The following is a 25,738-nucleotide window of genomic DNA, read 5'->3' on the forward strand; positions in this document are numbered from 1 at the left end:
CATGTGGTACGACACTTAATGATTGTCATAGGGGTCAAATAAGCAATGAAGAAGCAATATTAATACAAATCTTAGGATATAAGCAACAAGTTACAGTCATACAGTCAACATGGGAGGAAATGGGTGATAGGAATGATGAGAAAAACTAGTAGAATAGAAGTGCAGATAGACATGCCGCACGAATCCCAGCGACCGGTTAGGTCCCACAGAGTTGGCCTTCTCCAGGTCCCGTCGACTAAACAATGTCATTTGGCGGGACCCAGGAGAAGAGCCTTCTCTGTGGCGGCCCCGACCCTCTGGAACCAGCTCCCCTCAGATATCAGAGTTGCCCCCACCATCCTTGCCTTTTTGCAAGCTCCTTAAAACCCACCTCTGTCGTCAGGCATGGGGGAATTGAAATTTTCCCTTCTCCCTAGGCTTATAGAATTTATATATGGTATGCTTGTTTGTATGATTGGTCTCTTAAATTGGGGTTTTTTAGATTGCTTTTTAATATTGGATTTGTTACATTGTTTTCTTTATTGTTGTTAGCCGCCCCGAGTCTTTGGAGAGGGGCGGCATACAAATCTAATAAATAAATAAATAAATAAATCTATATTGCTTCAATTGGATTCTGGCTGGACAAATCCTGTCAAAGTGATTGAAGCAAAATCTTAAACGGTTACCTGAGGTGACTTTGACCGTGCAGCTCCTGAAGAATTTGACACAGTCCTTACCCAGATATCTTTTTATTACATTCATGCCCCTTTGGCTATTGAAGGCTGCCTCTGAAGTAATGTGTTGGAATCCGTACAGTAGTGTCTATTTTATTGGGGGAGCTGAAGGTTCCACCTACCTTGAAAGAGGCAATGATATACCCTTTCCTCAGGAAGCTGTCACTGGATCCCACAGTCCAATTGATGTCCAGTTTCTAGCTTCCTAGTTTTGTACTGAGACAGAACTGTTGGTTCTATTTGTTGATGATTTCTGGAGGAGCTGGGATTAAGATATAGGGGAAGGTTTGGTAGGGAAGGTTTGCCTATTTGCCGATGACTCTAAAGTGTGCAATAGGGTTGATATTCCTGGAGGGGTCTGTAATATGGTAAATGATTTAGCTTTACTAGATAAATGGTCAAAGCAATGAAAACTGCAGTTTAATGTTTCCAAATGTAAAATAATGTACTTGGGGAAAAGGAATCCTCAATCTGAGTATTGCATTGGCAGTTCTGTGTTAGCAAAAACTTCAGAAGAGAAGGATTTAGGGGTAGTGATTTCTGACAGTCTCAAAATGGGTGAGCAGTGTGGTCGGGCAGTACGAAAAGCAAGTAGGATGCTTGGCTGCATAGCTAGAGGTATAACAAGCAGGAAGAGGGAGATTGTGATCCCCTTATATAGAGCGCTGGTGCGACCACATTTGGAATACTGTGTTCAGTTCTGGAGACCTCACCTACAAAAAGATATTGACAAAATTGAACAGGTCCAAAGACGGGCTACAAGAGTGGTGGAAGGTCTTAAGCATAAAACGTATCAGGAAAGACTTCATGAACTCAATCTGTATAGTCTGGAGGACAGAAGGAAAAGGGGGGACATGATCGAAACATTTAAATATGTTAAAGGGTTAAATAAGGTTCAGGAGGGAAGTGTTTTTAATAGGAAAGTGAACACAAGAACAAGGGGACACAATCTGAAGTTAGTTGGGGGAAAGATCAAAAGCAACGTGAGAAAATATTATTTCACTGAAAAAGTAGTAGATCCTTGGAACAAACTTCCAGCAGACGTGGTTGGTAAATCCACAGTAACTGAATTTAAACATGCCTGGGATAAACATATATCCATTGTAAGATAAAATACAGGAAATAGTATAAGGGCAGACTAGATGGATCATGAGGTCTTTTTCTGCCGTCAGACTTCTATGTTTCTAAGGTAGTGCAATAGAGCTGGTGGTTCTTGATTATTCGGTGGTTTTCATTACCATTGTCCAGGGTTTCCTTCAGGATTCTTTTAGGGATTAGGAGTGGTGGGCCTGTGTGTCATGGTAATTGTTTCTCCATGGTCAGTCTAGTCAGTGTGGACAATGAGGCAGAAATTGAATTTGAAGCATCTGATATATAAGATGCTTCAAGCTGTGATGCTTTCGTCCCTCATGTTTTAGCATATGTATGAATAAGTGGGTAGGGTTCTATCAGTTTAGGACTGTGCATCTACTGTCTAAAGAGTGCAGTTCTGGAGAGGGAGCAGCAGATTATAACAGACTATATGTGCTTTGTTTTTAAGATTAACACTACTGCTTTTGAAATAATATTTTTTTCTATTTTTTAGGAACTGGAAAAACAACATTCATTCGGATGCTTGCAGGGCGACTTACTCCAGATGATAAAAGTAATGTTTATTTATTGATTCAGCAAACATTTAAAAATAATAATAATTAATAATAATGTATTAGATTTGTATGCCGCCCCTCTCTATAACTTAAATTACATATAGTATATCTCTTTCAGGCGAAGTACCTGTTTTAAATGTTAGCTATAAGCCGCAGAAGATCAGTCCAAAATCTACAGTAAGTGTTACTTCTTTTATTTATTTTTTTAATTGTGCTAATCATTAATGAGAGATACCGTGTTTCCACGAAAATAAGACCGGGTCTTATATTAATTTTTGGTCCAAAAGATGCATTAGGGCTTCTTTTCAGGTTATGTCCTGCACGTGCGACAGAGTTGGAGGACGAGGTTGGACAGTGGGGGCTGAGCGCACGGGTCGCAGCGTGGCACCACCCATGCCCTGCCACCTGCCACATCTCATGGCAGCGGCACCAGCAGCGAGGAGCCATGCTTTCCCGACATGCCACATTGGCTGCCTGCCCCATCGTGGCCATGGGCAAATGCAGACAGTGGGACAGAATGGGGGATTGGATGATGCCTCCACCATCAATACCTCCGCACCTTCTCCTGTTTGGAGGACCGGCTCAGCAGTCACAGTACTCTGAATCGCCTGTGCTGTGAGAGTTGTGCAACACCAGAGCACGCCGGCCAAGGGGCCAGCCCTCCAAGCAGCATGCAGATGCGTGGGGGGACACCTAATCCGGTCCACCAGACGCAGTGTGTGGCCAGCCGCCTATTTCATCCTGCCCTCGGTCTTTGCTTGCCTATGGCTGTGATGGGGTAGGCAGCCACGCGGCATATGCAGCGGACTGGGTCACATACTCAGGGACTGCCTTCTGCTGCACGAATCCCAGCGACCAGTTAGGTCCCACAGAGTGGGGCTTCTCCGGGTCATGTCAACTAAACAATGTCGCTTGGCGGGACCTAGGGGAAGAGCCTTCCCTGTGGCGGCCCCGGCCCTCTGGAACCAACTCCCCCCAGAGATTAGAATTGCTCCCACCCTCCTTGCCTTTCGTAAGCTTCTTAAAACCCACCTCTGCCACCAGGCATGGGGGAATTGAGATACCCTTTCCGCCTAGGCCTTTACAATTTTATGCATGGTATGTCTGTATGTTTGGTTTTACAATAAGGGTTTTTGACTTTTAATATTGGATTGTCATATGCTCTTTTACTACTGTTGTTAGCCGCCCCGAGTCTACGGAGAGGGGCGGCATGCAAATCCAATCCAATCAAATCACATGCTTCCCCCATCTTTGCCTCCACTTGCTGCTGGTGCCACTACCATGAGGTGAGGCCCCCGCTATCCAATCTTGACCTCCAGCTCCGCTACAGCTATGGGAGAAGGATCCCACCCATTGCCCCGCCCATAACAGCCTCGGCAAATGGGAAGGGCGGAGAATCCCCATCCCCAAGAGGCAGCCAGGATTCTGTCCTGCCCAGGCGTCCCCAATGCAAGCTTTGTCATGCTGGTCATACCCAACTTAATTGGGGCTTATTTTGGGGATAGGGCTTATATTATGAGCATCATGCTAGGACTTATTTTCTGGTTGGGTCTTACTTTCATGGCAACACTGCAGTAGACATTTGATGTGGGTATAGCCATAGTTCCCTCTAAGCTGAGCAGTGAGCAATCGCTCACTTAAAAATCATCATCAACTCGGAGTTTTCCAAACCTGCCCAGAAGCCGAGAGGGAAAGAGTGAGAGGGAAGGAGAGAGAGAGGAAGAGAGGAAGAGAGAGAAACAGATAGAAAAAAGAGAGGAAGGAAAAGAGAAAGAAAAAGAATGGGAGTAAGGAAGAGAGAAAGAAAATCAAAATCTAGTTTGAAACTAGCTCAACTATTTAAGTGGCATTTTGATATTGATAGAGTTGCCCTTTTATGAGCTCACTGTTATAGACACACAGTACAGTATTTTATTTTGAAATTCTCTGAGGCAAAACAGGGTGGGTTTTTTATTTGTTTGTTTGTTTGTTTGTTTATTATTTATTTAGTATTTCTGTGCCGCCCAGTCCCAAAGGGACTGCCGCTCAGACACTATACTTTTCCGCCGCCCCCCCCCCCCAAAAAAAAATTAGAGGGAACACTGGGTATAGCTATATGTACAAGTTTATGTCAATGGATGGAACATTTCAGGAAAGCTAGATCACATTCCAAGGATCATGAATCTTTTAATGTTCTGAAACATTGACTTTTATAAAATGTTTGCACCACTAGAGAAATGAACTGGTCAGCATAGTCTGAAGGTAACATGGAATTTAGAAATATTTTCGCTTACATAGCTTGGGTTCTACCATCTAACCTGCCAAACGTAGATGGAAGGAAATGACTTAATATATGTTTGGGTTTTTAATTTTTTTTTTTTAGAACTTTGAAGGTAATAGGGGCAGAAATCCTCTGAAAGATAAACCAGCCATTGATTTCAGAATTTTCGATAGCCGAAATGGATAATATTCCACATTTTTGAGATGAGTTGGCTATTTTATGGTGTTTGAAGAATAGAGATAGTGTAATAGGCTTCCTGCTCCTATTCTATCTGCTAGTCACTAATTAGGTGTTTAATAGTTATGGACTGTGCACCCCCTTACAAAGGTAGTAGGAATAATATAGCAAACTCAATTCAGTGTGCCTAATTATAAATATGACTTCATTTGAATAGGGAAGTGTTCGTCAGCTACTTCACGAGAAGATCAGAGATGCGTACACACATCCACAGTTTGTGACTGATGTAATGAAGCCTTTGCAGATTGAAAATATCATTGATCAAGAGGTATTATTTTTGTGTTAGTGTGGTTAGTTTCTGTGAAACTTCCCTAATTTACCAGCTAAACTTTTAAAAATGTGATTCTGCCTTAGGTGCAAACTTTATCTGGTGGTGAGTTGCAGAGAGTTGCTCTTGCTCTTTGTCTTGGAAAGCCTGCCGATGTCTACCTAATTGATGAACCTTCTGCCTACCTGGACTCAGAGCAGCGTCTGATGGCTGCTAGAGTTATCAAACGGTAAGCTTGGCGCTATCGTAGGCAGAGAGAAATATCTGGTATCTGAAGGCAATTGCAATTTATTAAAAAAATCTGATGGCAATTTTTTTTAATAAACTCTCTTCTATTTCAGTTTCATTCTTCATGCTAAAAAAACTGCTTTTGTGGTAGAACATGATTTTATAATGGCCACCTACCTAGCAGATCGTGTCATTGTCTTTGATGGAATACCATCCAAGTGCACAGTGGCAAACAGGTAAGCAGGATGGATAGAAAAAAAAGGTGAACTGCCTATGCTAAAATGAATTGTTTTTACATTCTTGTCTTACTCACATTTTTCAACCAAGCCATTTTGTATTTTACACCCTCCCCAAAAAGCTCTTTAGAGTATGGGCAGCTCTATGAATGAATGAATGTAGAAGTAAATAAAATTAATATTCACAGCTCCCAAAATAATAAACACTTGTGATATAGTTTTTGTATATTATGTCAGAGATGCAATTCAGCACTAGTTCAGAATGTTGAAGATTAAGGTAATAGAGAATTGAACCCGTTTGATAAGGGATCAGGTGAGAAGCTAGGTAATGGAGTTCTAGTCCCACTTTAGACACAAAGACCCCTTACTTTTCGGTAGTCACTCTCTTAGCCCCAGGGAGCAGGCAGTGGAAAATCACTTTTGAAATCATGCCAAGAAAACTGCAGGGAGTTGTACATGCAGTCCCCAGGACTCTACTGTGTGTGTGTGTGCATACACATACAATGCATATAATGTATAATAGTATCTTCGGATTTAAAGGACAATAAAGGGAATAGAAGAAGGGGTATTGAAAGTGTATAGATATGTAATGCTAAAATGGGATACAGTGGTACCTCTACTTACGAACGCCTCTACCTACGAACTTTTCGAGATGCAAACCGTGTATTCAAGATTTTTTTGCCTCTACTTACGAACCCTCGCTTCTCTCTCGGCTGAGCTTTCTGAAGCCTCCCCATTTTCCTGCCATTTTGCCCTCTAGCCCTCTGCTTCCTCCGCTCCCCGCAGCCGTCCTATCCCACTGCCAAAATCACCCCTCCAGACGCTTCCTATGCCACCCCAGATCACTGCCAAAATCACCCCTCCAGACGCTTCCTATGCCACCCCAGATCACTGCCAAAATCACCCCTCCAGACGCTTCCTATGCTGCCCCAAATCGCTGCCAAAATCACCCCTCCAGACGCTTCCTATGCCACCCCAGATCACTGCCAAAATCACCCCTCCAGACGCTTCCTATGCTGCCCCAAATCGCTGCCAAAATCACCCCTCCAGACGCTTCCTATGCCGCCCCAGATCGCTGCCAAAATCACCCCTCCAGATGCTTCCTATGCCACCCCAGATCACTGCCAAAATCACCCCTCCAGACGCTTCCTATGCCGCCCCAAATCACTGCCAAAATCACCCCGCCAGATGCTTCCTATGCCACCCCTGATCACTGCCAAAATCACCCCTCCAGACGCTTCCTATGCCGCCTCAGATCACTGCCAAAATCACCCCTCCAGATGCTTCCTATGCCACCCCAGATCACTGCCAAAATCACCCCTCCAGACGCTTCCTATGCCGCCCCAGATCGCTGCCAAAATCACCCCTCCAGATGCTTCCTATGCCACCCCAGATCACTGCCAAAATCACCCCTCCAGACGCTTCCTATGCTGCCCCAAATCGCTGCCAAAATCACCCCTCCAGACGCTTCCTATGCCGCCCCAGATCGCTGCCAAAATCACCCCTCCAGATGCTTCCTATGCCACCCCAGATCACTGCCAAAATCACCCCTCCAGACGCTTCCTATGCCGCCCCAAATTGCTTCTACTTACAAAGTTTTCTACTTACGAACCTGGTCGCGGAACAAATTAAGTTCATAAGTAGAGGTACCACTGTATATATATATATATAATTAACTATATTCATTGTAAAGTCAACAAAAAGCTGACATTAATGGGGACAAATGAAAGTAAAGAACTATATTTTTCTATATGGCGATGAAATTAACACATTCTGATTTCAGTGATTTTACGCATGGATTGGATATTTGTAAGGAATATATGGATTAACTCTTATAATTTTCATAAAAGCTATTTATAATGAGTTATAAAGGGATAAACAGTTTGTGTATAATATGTGTGTGCCAATATGAGATGGGATCAAATTGCATGTTGTCCTTAATGTGAGAAGCTTGGAATAGCACCAACATTCGGCCTCCCAGGACCTACTTTGTGACTCTCTGAGGCATCCCACGCTCTGCATAATGACTCACATGTTCATTTAACAATTGTATCCAAGAGACCAGGATCGTCATGAAGCGATCATGTGGGCCATTCAGTAAACAGTTCTCACAACCTCCGACCAAAATGGGCAGGTTCCATTATAGGCCTGAATTGAGGACATTCAATAGTGTTGAAGTCAGAACCATGTCCATCTTCGAATTGTAGTTGCAGTAGGTAGAATTTGACAATGTCAGTAGTGTTACACTGGCTGAACTCTATGTTGAAATGACATGATTTTAGATTGAGATCAATCTAGGGATCTGCTGCTGGGAAGAAAGATTAACTGTCAGGTCTAATATGGGGGATACTTGAGAGGATGTATCTGGATTTGACTCTGCATCTGAAGAAAGGCATTGAAAAGTCCCCAAAGTGCTTTTTCAGGAGGCAACTGGACTTTGTTTTTCCTTGAAGACCACTTGGATGAGAAGCAAAAGGTCTTCAAAGAAGAACAAAGAAAGTCCAATTGCCTCTTGAACAAGCACTTTTGGGACAATCATGACCTGGATCTCCATAGACATTCTTGAAAAGGAATGTTAAATCTTTTGTCCATGATCTTTGAAATTAATAGTCAAATCAGATAAGGTGAACACTCTTCTGTATCAGGCAAAGGTGTTGTCAAAGAATTTTAGGAATTATATTACAGGTCTTAGAGCGATTGTATTAGATGGGTATTTGTTTGCCATTGTGTAGAAGTGCTTGCAGCTTGATCTCAACCATGGTCTTCTATGGGTCCATCATAAACAGTGTAGGAGGAGGATTGACAGTAAGCCAGATCAGCAGCTATTTGCCCCTTCCAAACAAGGAGAATTAGGTTTAGGTTTAGGTTTATTGGATTTATATGCCACCCCTCTCCGCAAACTCGGGGCGGCTCACAACAATAATAAAAAAACAGTACAGTACATAATACCAAATCCAATGCCCACCCATCTAGTTGCAATTTAAATTAATAATCTCATAAAAACAGTATATATAAAAAACAGGCACACAGTCAATCAATCAACAAAACAACATGGGCAAGGGGGAGGTGTTTTAGTTCCCCCATGCCTGACGGCAAAGGTGGGTCTTAAGGAGTTTACGAAAGGCAAGGAGGGTGGGGGCAATCCTAATCTCAGGGGGGAGCTGGTTCCAGAGGGTCGGGGCCCCCACAGAGAAGGCTCTTTCCCTGGGTCCCTCCAGACGACATTGTTTAGTCGACGGGACCCGGAGAAGGCCAATTTGACTGATAAACTGAACTAAAGTTGTCTCAGAGCTGTTTGAATTTACGTTCAGTTAGCAGATTCTCGTTTCCTAATTGCTGGAAAAGAAATACAGTTGCCTTTGATGGAAGACCACAGAGCATATTTCTTAGTAATTTAGTCTAAATGGATTCTAACGTAGATGTATCTTTATAAGAACAGAGCTGAGCACCACCAAGGAGGTTTAGTACACTTAAGTAATTTGTTGCTGGGAAACAGATGTAGCCTTTGTAGTTTGCAAATTAAACTGTTACACTGTTTGGGCATGTTTGGGCACAAATTGGAAGGAGGCTGATTTGGTATTTCCACAAAGTGGAAGAGGCTGGCTGGATGTTGAAAGGGCTTTCATGTCAATGCTTACACTAATCAGAACTAAGGAAATTCTTTCCCACTCCTTTCTTTCAAGATTTAGAAGGTAGTTATTTTCTAATCTTTGTGTAAGAAATATCTGAATTCTATTACATTTCACTGTCTCTCAGCCAGCACTGCAATTGATTTCATATCTTTGCACTTGGACTATCTTTTTAAATGTTTGTCTCCAGTAGTAACAATTAAGGAAATGGAAGGTTGCTTTCTATTATGTCTAGAGACAGGAAAGATCTCCAGTCCCTTTTAGGCTGGGAAAGCACTGCAGGTACATTTGGAAGCTGGTTAAAATCACTTCAAAACAGAACTTTACAAGCCTAAGCAAAATTGGCTGGCTGGGTGTTATGTGTGCAAGTATCCTTTTCTTGCCTCCTTTTTCCTTTTAGTTCATATCTCAAGTATAAATAGTTGCTAGCACTCTTCCCCGTAAGCTGCGCGCATGCACCCCCCAAAATACCCCCCGCGCAGCCTTTTCCATGGGCGCACGCTCCCCATCCCCCTGCCAGCCCGCGGGGGGGGAGGTGCAACAGTAGGAGGAAAGAGAGCCATGGCCGCCCCTGCCTCCCCACGGTGCCTCTGGCCAAACGCGCCCCTGTCTTCTCGGCCCTGCCCGCCCAATCCGCCTGCTCTCCTCCTTCGCCACCTCCTGCCTTGGGGCGCGACTTCTGCCGCGGCGGTGGCGGCTGTGGGACGAAAGCGCTGCCAGCCAGGGGGCTGCGAGAGAGGGCTTTCTCCGCGGGCTTCGGGAATGCCCGCCCTGCCCCTCTCGCAGCCCCTTTGCTGGGAGCGCTTTCGTCCCAGACTTCCAGCAAGGGGGCTGCAGTAGAGATGGGGCAGGCGTTCCCGAAGCGCTCGGAGAAAGCACTCTCGCAGCCCCCTCGCCGTCTGTGCCTCAGTTCCGGAGCTCCGCCTCACAGCTGATTACCCTGCCGCCGCCCCATGCCGCTGCTGAGAGAAAGAGAGAAAGGGGGGGAGAGAGAGATAGCAAGAGAGAGAAGAGAAAGAAAGCAATAGAGAAAGAAAACGAGAGAAAGAGAGAGATGAAAGGGGAGGAGAGAGATAGCAAGAGAGAGAAGAGAAAGAAAGCAATAGAGAGAGAAAGAAAACGAGAGAAAGAGAGAGATGAAAGGGGAGGAGAGAAATAGCAAGAGAGAAGAGAAAGAAAGAAAGAGTGAGAAAGAAGGAAAGCAATAGAGAGAGAGAAAGACAGAGAGAGAGAGCAAGAGGGGGAGAGAGAAAGAGAGAGAAATGACTCTTGATTTAAAGCATATGGTAAAAAGCACCCAAATAATAACAGAGAGAAAAAACCCCAGCCGTTTGTGTGTGTGTGTGAACTCTTGAACCATTTCCAATAGCTCACCTCTAATTGGAAATGGTTCAAGAGTTCACACAGACACACACAGAAGGGGGGAGGAGACAGGGATGGAAAAAGAGAAGATAATAATAGTAATAGATTTTGGTTTTGTTTTATTATTAATTTCTTTTAATTAAAAAAAAGGGAATTTTTTTCTTATTTGTTTATTTATTTATTTTTCTATGCCGCCCAGTCCCAAAGGGACTGTCGCTCAGACACTATACTTTTCTGCCCACACCGGGAAAAAATTAGAGGGAACATTGGTTGCTAGCATAATAGATTTCTACTAGTCTATAAAAATATCTCATGAATCCAATTATGTGTGCTTTGTTGTACATAAATGCTATTTAATATAAGTGGCAAACTAGATGGCTTTCATTTACCATATTTTTTCAGGTATAAGATGCACCTTTCCCCCTTAAGAGGGTAAAAATATGGGTGCATCTTATACACTGTGTAGCCTCTCAAATGGAGGTTTTCAGGGGCTGAAAAAAAATCCTCTGAAAGGGAGTTTTCAGAAGCTAGAAAAGCAAGGTGTAGAGCTCACAACCAACAAACCTGTTGCTAAAGTTCACCTCTGGGAACAGCTGTTTGAGGGTATTCCAGGTGGCCATTCACCCACCAATCAACTTTTTTCTTATTTTACTCCCCAAAAACTAAAGTGCATCTTATAGTCCAAAAAACAAAGTACAGTAATTAGAAAAGTTTTTTATTGTCTAAAATGTAATAATTGTTGTCAATCTTCTTTACAGCCCTCAAACGCTTCTTGCTGGTATGAATAAGTTTTTGTCTCAGCTAGAAATTACTTTCAGAAGAGATCCAAACAACTATAGACCAAGAATAAACAAAGTCAATTCAATCAAGGTAGGAATAGCCATGAAAATTTTATTTTTTTCTTCTCATACATACATTTACCACATCTGTAACATGTTGGGTGGTGGTAGTGGAGGTGTTTTTGTAGTTATGAGTGTTAAGTAAGTTCATTAATAGTGGTTTTTCTCTCCCCAGGATGTGGAACAGAAGAAAAGTGGAAATTACTTTTTCTTGGATGATTAATTGAAAAATAGTCCATTGATTTAGAACAGTGAAAACTTTTTGTTACATAAAATACAATCAGGTTTTAAAATATAATGCTCATTCCAGTGGTTGAAAAGAGTAAAAATTATACTCTTAATGTAACATTTACTGCTTAAAAGCAGTGTTAAGAGTACCAATTTTTGTGCCTGATATGGCCATCTTTTGGATGTAATATTTCAAAGCAAATACAGCTGATGTCATAGAAAGAGACTGTGTGTTTTTCCACTGTGGAGTTTGGTTCAAATATAACTTATTAACATACCAAATGCTGGCATGTTTCCAATTTTACGTTTTTTAGCTGTTTTCTGTACAGGGTGGTTTACAAAAAAGGTCATCATACAACTTACTATCAAAAAACCCTCTGGAAAATGAGAGGTTCCTAAATAAATGCCCATCTAAATCTACAGCAGTTGTTTTTAATATTAATGACTTAGTTATGGTTGAAATGCGTATGAAGTTTTGAGGAGCAAGACTCTGGTTAGTTCCTACTCTATTCCTGCCATCCGATTCCTTGTAGTGGGATACTGGGGTGAGTAAAAACTGCTATAAAACAACATATCTAATGGAATTTCATTAGCCATTCATTTCACATTTGCACATATTGGCAGATACGGCTTCTGCTATTAATGATTTGTGTGTTCCATATTTTAGAATTCTAGTACAGTGGTACCTCTTCTTACGAACTTAATTCGTTCTGTGACCAGGTTCGTAAGTAGAAAAGTTCGTAAGAAGAAACAATTTTTCCCATAGGAATCAATGTAAAAGCGAATAATGCGTGCAATCCCAAAACTCACCCCTTTTGCCTTATTACTGCCGGCATTCGGATCCTTGTTTGGGGGCAGGTGGGGGGGGGGGGGAGACAGCGTAGGCTGCCCGGAGGGAGCCTCATGGGTGGATTGACATGCGCAGGAAGCTGCCTGGCGGCTTGTCAACCAGCGGGGCTTCCACCCTCCTTGAAAGTTTTCGGCGGCAAAGGAGAATCCCGGCGCTTTGGTTTCAGACAAAATTGCAGAATTGCAACTGCTGCCCACCACGACCCTGCGAAATCAGCCTGACCACACCTGCTTCGCCCCCGCCCCTCAAAGTGCTTGGGGCAATGTCCAGCTCGGGATCTGGAGTGTCCCCCCCCTCGGCACCCCCAAGCCAAGTTGGCGGCTCCCTGCTTCTCTGAGCCTTGCGTCAGAAACCCCGAAGCCGTGTCGCCGCCACCGAAGTTCTGTTCCCGGCCGCCTTGAGTTGAGCCTGCTGGCTCTCCCATAACTTCACCTCACAAACTCCCCCCCCCCCCCCCCGCCTGCAGGTGAGTGGAGATGTGCGTCTCCCATTCTGTCTGCTGTGCCCCCCCCCCCGGTCCTCCTCACCCCACTGTCCCATCCCTCCACTCCCCTGCCCTGGGAAAACTTTCACCTGGGATGGAGACGAAGCATCGTCTGTCGCCAAAATTTAAACTTTTTCCGTTCCGTTCTCAGACAAGCCTCTGGATGGATGGATGACAGGTGGGTAGGTAGGGAGAGAGATAGATAGACAGACAGACAGACAGACAGACAGATGATTGTTATATATTAATCAATCATCTATCTACATCTATCAATCATCTATCCATCATCCCCCTGCCATCGTAACGAAAGGTTGGGGGGGGGTATAAGGGAGAGTTGGCTGTCCTGGAAACGTAACAAAAGGTTGGGGGAATAAGAAGTGCGAGTTGCAACTCACACTTCTCACCCCACCCCACCCAATCTTTTGTTACGTTTCCAGGACAGCCAACTCGCACTTATCTCCCCCCCTCAACCTTTCATTACATTTCCAGGACAGCCAACTCGCATTTCTTACTGCAACCTTTCGTTACTTTTCCAGGCATCCCGCTGTCATTTCTTTCTCCCTTTCCCTGCCTCTAGAAGCACTCCACTAGCCTTGCTTTATCCACCTGCCAACCCTGGGCAGCTGCGGAGAGCTCCTTGGACACACCGTTTTCTAGCAAATGGGATGGGGGGAGGGGGGAGACCCTGCACGGGAAAGCCTGGCTCCAGTGCCCTTTCGATCATCATAGCCTGCAAACTTAAAATCGCTTGTTTTTGCCGCTGCTTGCAGCAGCAGCTGGGAGAGAAACGAGGGTTTGTAAGACGAAAATGGTTCGTGAGAAGAGGCAAAAAAATCCTGAATGCCCCGTTCCTATCTCGAAAAGTTCGTATGTAGAGGCGTTCGTAAGTAGAGGTACCACTGTATATTTGATTCATAATTAGACTGAAAATGTAATGCATGTAATGGCTTGGAAATCTTTTAGAAACACAAGATTGTAAGGCCCAGTGATTTACAAAACACATTCAATATCTTATACTAGAGTATTTTACAAATCCTTTAATGTGTACATTCACTAGATTAGGTTTGGAGTTGGATATTCTTATAAAATCTTAAAAGCTTTACTTGTAAAACAGAATTGTGTATACAGGTAGCAATCCTCACTTAACAATCACTTATTCATCAGACTTATAATGGCATTGAAGAGGTGGTAACCATTGCAGGGTTCCTGTGATCAGGTGATTGTGATCTGGAAACTTGGTGACCAACTTGAAATTACATCACAGCATCCTATGGTCACCACCATTTGCGACCTTCACCCGTCAGCTTCTGACAAGCAAAATCAGTTGAGAAGCCAGCAGGCCATAAATGACAACCATATGCTACCTAAACATCACAGGATTTAGCTTAATGACAGCCAGGAATTGTCCCTATGCAGTAGAGTCATGGGACATGGTATTTTAGTATGGGTTACTGACAAATTCCAGTTACTAACAATAAGCAAGAATTAACTGTACTTGCTTAATGTAGAAATAGTTTTACTTCCATGGGTTCCATTCTTGAGGAATCTGCTAGGTCAAGTTTATTTCTCAACTTTTAAGTAATAGTTCAAATACTGGATTTAGAGGCCGTTTCGCTCTCTTTCTGTTGAGTTTTTAATTTGCCATCAGTCAGTAATAGGAGCATCAGTTAGTCAGATAATTTACTTGTAGATACCATTTTTCATTGGCGGAAAAGTCGTGATTTGTTTGCTCAAAGACTTCTTTATAAATAAAGGATTATGCAAGACTCCTTTTCTACAATCCAATTGTAAATTTCATATCCATTTCATTTTGGCCCATTTCAGATTGTTTGTGTATAGAACTTGAATCATATCAATAAAGCAAATATAAATGTACAATAAGTGCAAAGAAAATAGGATATGTTCATATTAAGTTGTCACACCTACAGTCTGATCTAAATATTCCATCCACTTCAAAATAGCCTTTGATATAAGGAATGTAGTTTTATTAGGGATGTGCAGGTTCATTCCAGTATTTTTTAGCTTTTAAATAATCTATGTAAGTAGCCCTTTCTGCAGAGTACAATTTGCATTCAAAAAGGATAATGTATGTCCATTGTCTGGAGTTGGTATATACCTATTTACCCCAAGATACATTTCAGATAATATACTATCTATTCCAATAAGGAGGCATTTATATATTCCCATGGTTCTGCGCCATGTGCCATTTTATGCAATATGAAATTATTTTGCTGTTACATACCTTTAATAATGGAAATAGAGGTGTCAGGTATGTATGGTTGGTGAGCTGGCATTTTTAAAGCTGTAGCTGTTAAAATGTTGGAGCCAGAAACTTGTTTCTGCAGAAAAAACCTGTAAGTATAGATCCAACTTAATCTCTATATTCTCAATCCAAATTTCAATTCGATTCACTTTTTTCCACAAAACAGCTACAGATAGTCTACAACTTACAACAATTGAGCCCAAAATTTCTGTTGAACGGGACATTTTAGCGAATTTTGCTCCATTTTATCACCTTTCTTGCCAGTTAAGTAAATCATCAGTTAACTTAGTAATAAGTACAAGCCAGTTGCCAAGCATCCAAATTTTGATCACATGACCTTGATGCTACAAGTCACAAATGTGAAAAAGTCATAAGTCATTTTTTCCAGTGCCGTTGTAACTTTGATCACTAAACAAATGGTTCTACACTGAGAATGACATGTACCTTAATTTTAGATTTGATATTCAGGTAGTTTGAGTGTACAGTATAAACAAAATCTGCCTAGAAGGCTTCTCAACCTTATCCTGAATATATATGGCATCAATATTATGGCATCTGCGTAAAGCAGAATGTTTACGTGTTAATTTTAGGCATGTCATACCAGTTGAACTGAGTTTTGGATATTGTTAATATACAGATTAAACAAAATGGGAGCCAGTGTACATCATTGTCCGACTCTTTTATTGAGACTAATTTTCTGTTAAGGTTTGTGTTCTTATGTGTATTAGGTATTGTTGAGTATACAGTAGTACCTCTAGATACGAGCTGCTCCACATGCGAGTATTCCAAGTTAAGAGCCGCAATGCGAACGAAATTTCTGTTCAACACCCGAGCTCAAATTCGGGATACGAGCCGAGCTTCCACTAGGTGGCGCAAGAATCTCCTTGCTTCTGGTTATCTCGGCGCGAAAAAGTCTAATGGCATTCGTTGAAGATGCGAGTTGATCGACTTACAAGCTCGGGTCTGGAACGAATTAAACTAGTATGTCGAGGTACCACTGTAATGCCTTAGTTAAAGAGGAGTCTGGGCTCCACGTTCAGATTCTTAAATTTCTTTCAAAGGTCCACCTGTTTATTGAATTAAATGCTGCACTAACATCTATAAGTTGCAAAGAGTTCGCTCCCTTTTGCTATTTTTTCCATTAGATGACACAAAACACAACAATTATGAATGGTAGAATGACCAAATCTAAATCCAGTTTGTTCTTTGAGTAGCAAGTTCTTTTTAATTGCCCAGTCCTCAATGTTGTAGGAAAGATATTTGGCAATTTGTTTTGTGAAAAATGAAGACCTAACTGCATCAGGCTCCAATATACCCATATTTATTTTGCCAATATTAAATGAACACAGCATGCCTATGCAAGGCGAAAATATTTTTAGCCATATGAAAAATTAGGCCGCAAATATCTGAGAATTGATACACACCTAAGTTTTTAGTTTAGCCTTAATATCCTTTGGTTGATGCCGATGATAAATTATCCCAAACATTTACTATATTTTGAAGTGGCCAGATTTCTGTTTTTAGCCTAGTTCATTTCTGCTGCTGCTGCACATGTCTACATTTAAGATCAATACTCTCTGACACAAGTTCCTGAAAGCTTTGAACTAGTATGTTTATTCATTGATAATCCCAGGGATTGTCCCTTTTAAATGGCAACCTTTCATTTGTATATTTTATCTACTGTAAAAATAAACCTGTATACATTTTTTTCTATCAGAATACAAGTTGATAGCATCAAAATTTGATGTTAAATTCTGATATACAATGGCACTATCCCTTTTTTTGTAGTTGCCACACCACTGGCTTCCTCGATAAATTGTATATTTGGGAAAGGTGCTGCGATGAAAGTAAAGGAAGGCTATCATTAATATCAGAAAAAATTCAAGAAAGTGTATAAACTAAATTAGCATAAAGGCAATTGTGATATCTAAGAGTCTATTTGTAATCCTACGTATACATGTGGATTCTTTCAAAATTGGGAACTCACTGATCCATCTTATTTGATCTTCTGAGAAATGGACCAGAATATATAGGACTTTCTGCTGACAGGAGTACCAAGAATGGAAAATAGGATTGTTTTGGAACAGAAGAGCTAAGTTGTTTGAATTTTCAATGCACAAATTATTTCAGCTGATGACAAACAAAATCTTAAGAGTATTCACTGTTTTTTGTTTTTTAAATGGCAATTTTTAAAACAAAAAAATAATTAAGATTTCCTTATGTTTCAGGGACTAGTGAGCTGCAAGTTTAACTTTCAGTTAGTTTCAGTCCAAAATCTGGGGCATAGCCAACATTTCAAATCTGTATCAGAAAGGGAAAATGTTTAATTATATGATGTGTGTGTGTAATAAGGGAATTTGCCAGGTATCACTTAATTCACCTGATCAAAAAAAATTAAGGTAAAAGTAACGATCACATCTTACACATTCACCCAGGCAGATACACGCACACACAGAGACAACTGTATACAAATTGGTTTCAGACCTGAAAAAAATGAAGTATAGGTTTGCAATATCAAAGGAAAGTACATAGATTGACTGTGAACTTAGAAATCACATTATAATAACCTTTTTTTTTTAAAAAAATCACATTTTTATAAAACAAACTTTTAACAACAAAAGAAAAAAGCCTCAATCCACAATACAAGACAAATGCAGTTTAACCTATTTCATGCATCTCTCCCACAGTTCGTTTAGGGAATTTTCAGTGCAAAACTATCTTAAAAGTTTATTTGTAACATGTGTAAAATTATTGTAGAAATGCGCGGCATCTACTTTTGTCTTATATACAACATATTTCCGCATAGGCACTATTATAGTCATTCCTGCATTAGAACACCTTGGAAGAAGTGATCGGCAAACTGAGCATACTACTCACGTGATATATGGAGATTCTTGATTGTTTTTAAATAATTCAAGAAATACACACACACTCATACACCACACACAGCCATTATGGCTAAAGCACAATAAACCATCTTAAGACACAAAAACAGTGATTGCGGGGGGAAAATAAGGTATTTTAAGTAAAGCAAAACAAAATCTCACACATTCAAGTTTCACAAGTTCTTTTGAGATGAAAAGCTTTGGATTGGAAGCATATCAAAAATAAGTAATGATTTGAGCGTCCTTAAATTCAACATATCATATGCTGTGTTATACAGTGTATTTGGTACGTTTGTTATCATCAGGTATGAAATAATCACAGTAACGTTTCACTACAGCTTCTTTATCACAAAGTTAAATCTTTTTGGGGGGAAATAAACTCAAAACAAAAGCACACTTTTTTTGTTTAGAACACAATCGCATTTAGTCTTAAGGGATTAAATAAAGGAAAATTAGTTTTTATCAATTACCAAGTAATAATACCTAACCACTCACATCTGTCTTTTGACAAAACAGAAAGAATATTCTGATCTTTAACAAAAGCAGAAAGAAATATAAGCCTCGAGGCATGGATCTCAGCATTTATACGAATGCTGAATGTCTAGACTTTGATAGCTAAGACAAATGTAGCCCTCTGTGACTCTCTCCATTGTTTGACCACCTCCTCTCGTTCCGGTATGGCCGCCCTCTGAAATTGCGGTGATAATGTGAGCCTTCCCCTCTATTTCCAGTAGATGACCCCCTCCATGGCTCCTCGTTTTTTGGATGCCGATAGCCTCCTCTCCCAGGTAAATAGCTCCTTTCGTTTCTAGGTCTTCTGCCACTACCATAAGTTCGATTATAAAATTGTTTTGATCGGCCACTTCTAAGCATATCCGATACTTCGTGCTCATCTTCAGAGCTCTCGTCCCTTGCCCTTGGAACTCTTCTCTCCTCCCCACTTGCTGATATAAATGCATTAGAATTGTTACTCTTTTCTTGATGGCCAACAACATTTTTAAATTCAACTTTTGAAGCTGGTGTTTGTCTCTTAATGTCCTGCATTTCTTTGGGAGGGAGATTTTGGTGTGAAGGTTTTGTTTGACTTGCAGTTGGGATAGCAGGACTGCTCTGCTGACCCTTAGGCACTCCGGCTGAGGTTTGATCTAAGACATTACATTCATTCTTAATGGCAGTTTTAGGGAGAGGTATGTCTTGGGGATTTCTTTCACCCTTGGGTTTCTGAAGTGGCTTCTTTGCCCATTCGGCAACTGGAACGGAAGACGTTTCCTCCACAGGCAAAACCGTATCCCCTGTCTTGGCCTCCTGGGGCACAACTTGCCTCGATCCAGAATTTTCAATATAACCTGGAACAGGATAGCCGTACCAAAATTGAGGGAAAACTGATGTAAGTGGTACAGAACCTAAATATGGATTCTGCCCAAATGGAGGTTGTGGAAATACATTTTTGCCTCCCGGGGACTCGTAGCCAGCGTGTAATGCTTGTGCTGGATTCTCGGACTCTAAGCAGACAAGTCCTTGATTTTCAGGCACTTGGGTAGCATGTATAAACAGGGGCACGGGTGGAGACCTAGGATCGGTCTGCAGGCCTTGTCCATCCATTCTGACGTCATTTGGCGCATGGAATGGTCCGTCCGTTTGCTCATTTTCATTCTGAGTCAAAGGCACCTCCTGCATCCAAGGATGATGACAATACATTGCAACTGGCACCTTTGGGTACATTCTACAGGCATTCAGGTAAGCTTGATGTAGAGGGTACAGATAGGAGTGTGGCGCCCACATGGGACAACTGTAGGCCTGAAGAAATGCAACAAAGACAACGTTCATTACATTTTAAAAGTAGATTAGGTCAGATTTAGATTAGATTTATTGGATTTATATGCCGCCCCTCTCCGTAGACTCGGGGCGGCTCACAACAATGGTAAACAAAACATAGTAACAAATCTAATATTTCGCAATCTAAATTACAGTTTTAAGTTTTAAAAAAAAATCCAAAAGAACCCCAATATATAAAAAACAAGCACACAATCGAATCATACACAAAAACTACATGGGCAAGGGGGAGATGTTTCAATTCCCCCATGCCTGACGACAGAGGTGGGTTTTAAGGAGTTTCCGAAAGGCAAGGAGGGTGGGGGCAATCCTAATCTCTGGGGGGAGCTGGTTCCAGAGGGTCGGAGCCACCACAGAGAAGGCTCTTCCACTGGGTCCTGCCAGACGACATTGTTTAGTCGACGGGACCCGGAGAAGGCCCACTCTGTGGGACCTAACCGATCGCTGGGATTCATGCAGCAGAAGGCGGTCCCGGAGATATTCTGGCCCGATGCCATGAAGGGCTTTATAGGTCATAACCAACACTTTGAATTGTGACCGGAAACTGATCGGCAACCAATGCAGACTGCGGAGTGATTGTTATTTTATAAACTATTACATTTTAATGCATTGTTCTACTGCAGTGATGGTGAACCTTTTTTCCCTCGGGGGGCCGAAAGAGCATGCATGCATGCTATCACACATGCGCAAGTGCCCACACCCATAACTCAATGCCTGGGAGGGCAAAAACACTCCCTAGAGGCCATTTGGAGGATGAAAATAGCCTGCTTCGCAACTTCTGGTGGGCCCTGTAGACTTGTGTTTTGCCGTCCCAGGGCTCCAAAGGCTTCCCTGGAGCCAGGGGAGGGCAAAAAACGCCCTCCCCCGTCCCCCCGGAGGCTCTCTGGAAGCCAAATATCAGCTCGCTAGCACACACATGCACATTGGAGCTGAGCTAGGGCAACGGCTCTGCATGCCACCTGTGGCACTGGTGCCATTGCCATCACTGTCCTGTTGCATAAAATAATTGTTCTGGGCTGAAAATGCGGTCTTATAAATAATTACTAATACTCTATATTTGTTACAAATATACCAACTATTATTAAAAGCATCAAAAATTGAACAGCACATGCAGAAAAGACATGAGGGCTATGCAGAAGTGGTCCAAATAATGAGGTTTCCATACAATTCACAGCAGTAGACCATGCTATATTCAAGATAATGTAAAACTAAAGATTGACTCCTATTGGTTTCCTTAATACCCCTTTAAAGTCTTCTTGACAACTCATGCCCTCATCACCCCGAGGCTCGACTACTGTAACACTCTCTACATGGTGCTACCTTTGAAAAGTGTTCGGAAACTTCAGATCGTGCAGAATGCAGCTGCGAGAGCAATCATGGGCTTACCTAGGTATGCCCATGTTTCACCAACACTCCGCAGTCTGCATTGGTTGCCGATCAGTTTCCGGTCACAATTCAAAGTGTTGGTTATGACCTATAAAGCCCTTCATGGCACTGGACCAGATTATCTCAGGGACCGCCTTCTGCTGCACAAATCCCAGCGACCAGTTAGGTCCCACAGAGTGGGTCTTCTCCGGGTCCCATCAACCAAACAATGCAGCTTGGCGGGACCCAGGGGAAGAGTCTTCTCTGTGGCGGTCCCGGACCTCTGGAACCAACTCCCCCCAGAAATTAGAACTGCCCCCACCCTCCTTGCCTTTCGTAAGCTACTTAAAACCCACCTCTGTCGCCAGGCATGGGGGAATTGAGATACTCTTTCCCCCTGTGCCTTTACAATTTTATGCATGGTATGTCTGTATGTCTGTTTGGTTTTTATGTTAATGGATTTTTAATCGTTTTTAGTATTGGATTATTGATGTACGCTGTCTTATTGTTGCTGTGAGCCGCCCCGAGTCTCCAGAGAGGGGCGGCATACAAATCCAATAAATAAATAAATAAAAATGAAGAAGACTATTGCCTTCTGCTCTCCAGTCTAGCCTACAACCTTGATATTTTCTGGAGGCCTTCCATGGTAAGCCCACATAATATTATCCAGTTTCCAACATTATCTTTATTAACACATTCTAAGCATTGCTTAGTTTATTATTCTTCCATGGTGATTTTTAAAAAAATTATAAATATGTGTAAGCTAAGGGTAGGTAACCATGTGCCTTCCAAATATGCTTAACTACAATTTCCATAATCATCGTTAAATGCCCATGATGGATGGAACTAGTCCCAAATATCCAGAAAGTAATAGACATCTCCCGCCGGGTTAAACAAAAACTAAACAGCCCAAGTTAACTCCACTTCCCGGAGCTAATGTGAAATAAACTTGGATTATAATGACTTAGCTGTATAAACCAATTTTCCCCACAAGATTTTACTTGCTAACTCTGTTGTAACTTTTTTATTTGTAAAAGTGTATATTTAAAATAAACCACTCACTTAATTGCAATATATATTGGAAGTCTTTAATAAACAAAATCTTGGGACATTTTTGTGGAGTGCTGGCAAGATGTTTTGTAGAGCAGGTTTGGTATAGTGGTTAAGATGTTGGCCTAGAAACCAAGAGATTGTTCTACAACTTTAGGCATGAAAGCTGACTGGTCCCTGTCATAATCGGTCTTTCTTAGCCCAATTCATCTCACTGAGTTGGTGTGGACAAAGCAGGAGGCAGGAATATGTTCACAACTTTGGGTTTATATAGTGAGATTATAACAATTAGTTTGACACACCCTCAGCTAATTATTCTAATATTACAGTTTTTAAACAATACATTAAAAATCATTCAGCTTTTCAGACAATTTTACAGAACAAAGAATGTTGATAGTTACCTTTACACCAAGATTGAAGAAAAATCTGAGGATATTTTTATCTTCATGAAAAGAAAAAAGAAAAGATTGTTCAGTTTATGTATATAAATTAAAACAGAAATTCAGCAATCAAAATGTGTTTATATTTCTAAAACATTAGTTATATTGTAATGTGTTATTACCAATACATTATAGAAAAAATGAAAGAACACAACTCTTCAAAATAAAATAATCGTTGATGTAAAATAATCCCAGTATAATTTATTTCTATGGATTTTTTTAATAAAGGCGTAGGACAGATGAGCACTCACAAATAGCAACAGTCTTATACACATCACTGATGGAAAGTTTTGATTCTTTTCACAAACTTCAGAACATATCTTTTCTTAATATTATACATAGAATTGAATTGAATTTTATTGGCCAAGTGTGATTGGACACACAAAGAATTTGTCTTAGTGCATATGCTCTCAGCGTACATAAAATAAAATATACATTTGTCAAGAATCGTGGTACAACACTTAATGATTCCAGATCACATTTTGTCCGTCATTGATTCATTTGTAAAGTATATTTTTTCTAGATCAAGCTGATCATATATTGCTAGAAGTGGAATATACGCTAAGCTTATTTAAAGGGATTGATCTCCACTGTATGCTCATTACTGTAACAGTTGGAGTAAGGGAAGAAAACATTAGTAGCTTGGAATTTAACTAATTTTTTTAATTTTTTCTCACAGTTATTACTTAATTTATTTATTTTATTTATTGATTTATTAGATTTATATGCCGGCCCTCTCCGTAGATGTTTGGTGATCTAATCTATCCAACAAAATACACATCAATTAAATATTTAGCAGCTTTCCAGCCCTTATTTATAAATAGTTAGGAAGTAAATTATGATCAGAATTCTAATGTCCAATTCTAATGTCCGAGGTGGCGCAGCAGGTAGAGTGCAGTACTGCAGGCCACTGAAGCTGACTGTAGATCTGAAGGTCAGCGGTTCAAATCTCATCACTGGCTCAAGGTTGACCCAGCCTTCCATCCTTCCGAGGTGGGTAAAATGAGGACCCGGATTGTGGGGGCAATGTGCTGGCTCTGTTAAAAAGTGCTATTGCTAACATGTTGTAAGCCGCCTTGAGTCTAAGGAGAAGGGCGGCATAAAAATCGAATGAATTAATGAATGAATTAATGAATGAATAAACTTGTTTCAACTATCAAATGAAAATTTAGCTTTTCTCAACTAACGTTTATTCTTACATTAAACTGTAAAAGTAGATAACTGGATGAGACAACCTCCTTCATAGACTAGCCATCTCTTCCTGCTTGTTCCACTTTTATGGAGGTTTTTTTTTTTAAATAAAACTTTATTAATTTTCTTAAAATTCACACACAGACTTACAAACATTTAACACATAGTAGGAGTTACAGTTACCCCTCTCATCTTAGAAGATTCATTTTAATACAGAAAAAATATGTTGTTAATTCATTAAGTCAACATATTAATCTAAATGAAAAGAAGAATATTGTTCAAACATTCTAATAATATAGAAATTAAGTTAATAAAAAAAGAGAAAGTATAAAATCATTTTGGTATATTCATACATTTCTCATATTGTTCAATTTTTATTTTTATCTATCCACTTATAAACTATTATTATTATTATTAATTGGATTTGTATGCCGCCCCTCTCCGCAGACTCGGGGCGGCTAACAACAATGATAAGAAACAGCATGTAACAATCCAATTAATAAAACAACTAAAAACCCTTATAGTAAAACCAAACATACACACAAACATACCATGCATAACTTGTAATGGCCTAGGGGGAAAGAATATCTTAACTCCCCCATGCTTGGCGATAAAGGTGGGTCTTGAGTAATTTGCGAAAGACAAGGAGGGTGAGGGCCGTTCTAATCTCTGGGGGGAGTTGATTCCAGAGGGTCGGGGCCGCCACAGAGAAGGCTCTTCCCCTGGGGCTCGCCAAACGACATTGTTTGGTCGACGGGACCCGGAGAAGGCCAGCTCTGTGGGACCTTATCGGCCGCTGGGATTCGTGCGGTAGAAGGCGGTTCCGGATGTATTATGGCCCAGTACCATGTAGGGCTATACTATTTGGAATAAAGTTTATGGAGTTTTATATATACAGGATGGAGAACACTTGTCTATAAAGATGCCAAGAGTCAGAAAAACTGAATAGTTGAAAGTACTACTAAATATACAGCATTTCCTACTACTGTCACCACTTACACACACTCCCACACTTCATTTCATAAGGAAGGGACAATTCTCTTACCGTTTGGTAGATCTTCTCCTGTACCACACAAAGAATATGAAGAAGTAATAACTCGTTCCCCCTTTTCATTAATGGGGAATCCAGGGTACAAGGGATCCTGATAAGGGTTCAGTGTTTGAGGCATAGGTAGTAAAGGCTGATTAACTGTCTGGAGTGTTACTGGAATGGTAGCAACTGAACTGGAGGTTGCCTGACTCAGAGTTGAATCTAATCCAGGGGTTGGGGTTGGTATCACTGATGACACGGGAATTTGGGATGGAATATCTAAAACATGGAGAAAAACACAAACATAAATATAAGCAAATAAAAGAGAAGCTATTGTTCTCAAATTGTCCAAGGCAGGCAGAGAAAAGTACAAATTCAATCAAAGCTATTATTGAAGCCCCCCAAGAATGTTGGCAGGGCAGAGGGTGAAATGAAGGCATGGACAATACTGCTGTGAAATATTATGTCCTTTATGGATAATAATTTCTGTATTACTCTTATAGTGACTTTTATTTTATATTGCTATGGATGCATGTGAAATGTAGACATATATATAAGTAAATGAATAAGAAATCCAAATACCAAGAAAACTTACACAAATACACACACACAGGGACATGTAACTTTAATTCTTAAGCATAAAACGTATCAGGAAAGACTTAATGAACTCAATCTGTATAGTCTGGAGGACAGAAAGAAAA

General features: G+C 41.0%; 2 protein-coding genes across 3 annotated transcripts in view; one reads left to right on the forward strand and one right to left on the reverse strand.

Moving 5' to 3' along the window:
- ABCE1 (ATP binding cassette subfamily E member 1) overlaps positions 1-12,066 on the forward strand; it is a 33,086-nt gene extending 21,020 nt beyond the window's left edge. Inside the window, exons 12-18 of the mRNA XM_070757765.1 lie at positions 2,299-2,358; positions 2,478-2,536; positions 5,014-5,124; positions 5,211-5,353; positions 5,466-5,588; positions 11,338-11,449; positions 11,594-12,066. Of these exons, the coding sequence (XP_070613866.1) occupies positions 2,299-2,358; positions 2,478-2,536; positions 5,014-5,124; positions 5,211-5,353; positions 5,466-5,588; positions 11,338-11,449; positions 11,594-11,641 (656 nt within the window). The 3' untranslated portion in view covers positions 11,642-12,066. The remainder of the gene's footprint in view (positions 1-2,298; positions 2,359-2,477; positions 2,537-5,013; positions 5,125-5,210; positions 5,354-5,465; positions 5,589-11,337; positions 11,450-11,593) is intronic.
- A 5,818-nt stretch (positions 12,067-17,884) lies between these two features.
- Positions 17,885-25,738, reverse strand: part of OTUD4 (OTU deubiquitinase 4) — a 45,904-nt gene continuing 38,050 nt past the window's right edge. For both annotated transcript variants that reach the window (XM_070757763.1, XM_070757764.1), the window contains exons 19-21: positions 25,053-25,316; positions 22,778-22,818; positions 17,885-19,925 (exon numbers count right to left, since the gene is read on the reverse strand). In XM_070757763.1, the coding sequence (XP_070613864.1) occupies positions 18,744-19,925; positions 22,778-22,818; positions 25,053-25,316 (1,487 nt within the window). In that variant the 3' untranslated portion in view covers positions 17,885-18,743. The remainder of the gene's footprint in view (positions 19,926-22,777; positions 22,819-25,052; positions 25,317-25,738) is intronic.

This window comes from Erythrolamprus reginae, chromosome 7 (assembly GCF_031021105.1).
Source record: "Erythrolamprus reginae isolate rEryReg1 chromosome 7, rEryReg1.hap1, whole genome shotgun sequence".
In the NCBI taxonomy this organism is placed as follows: Eukaryota; Metazoa; Chordata; class Lepidosauria; order Squamata; family Dipsadidae; genus Erythrolamprus; species Erythrolamprus reginae.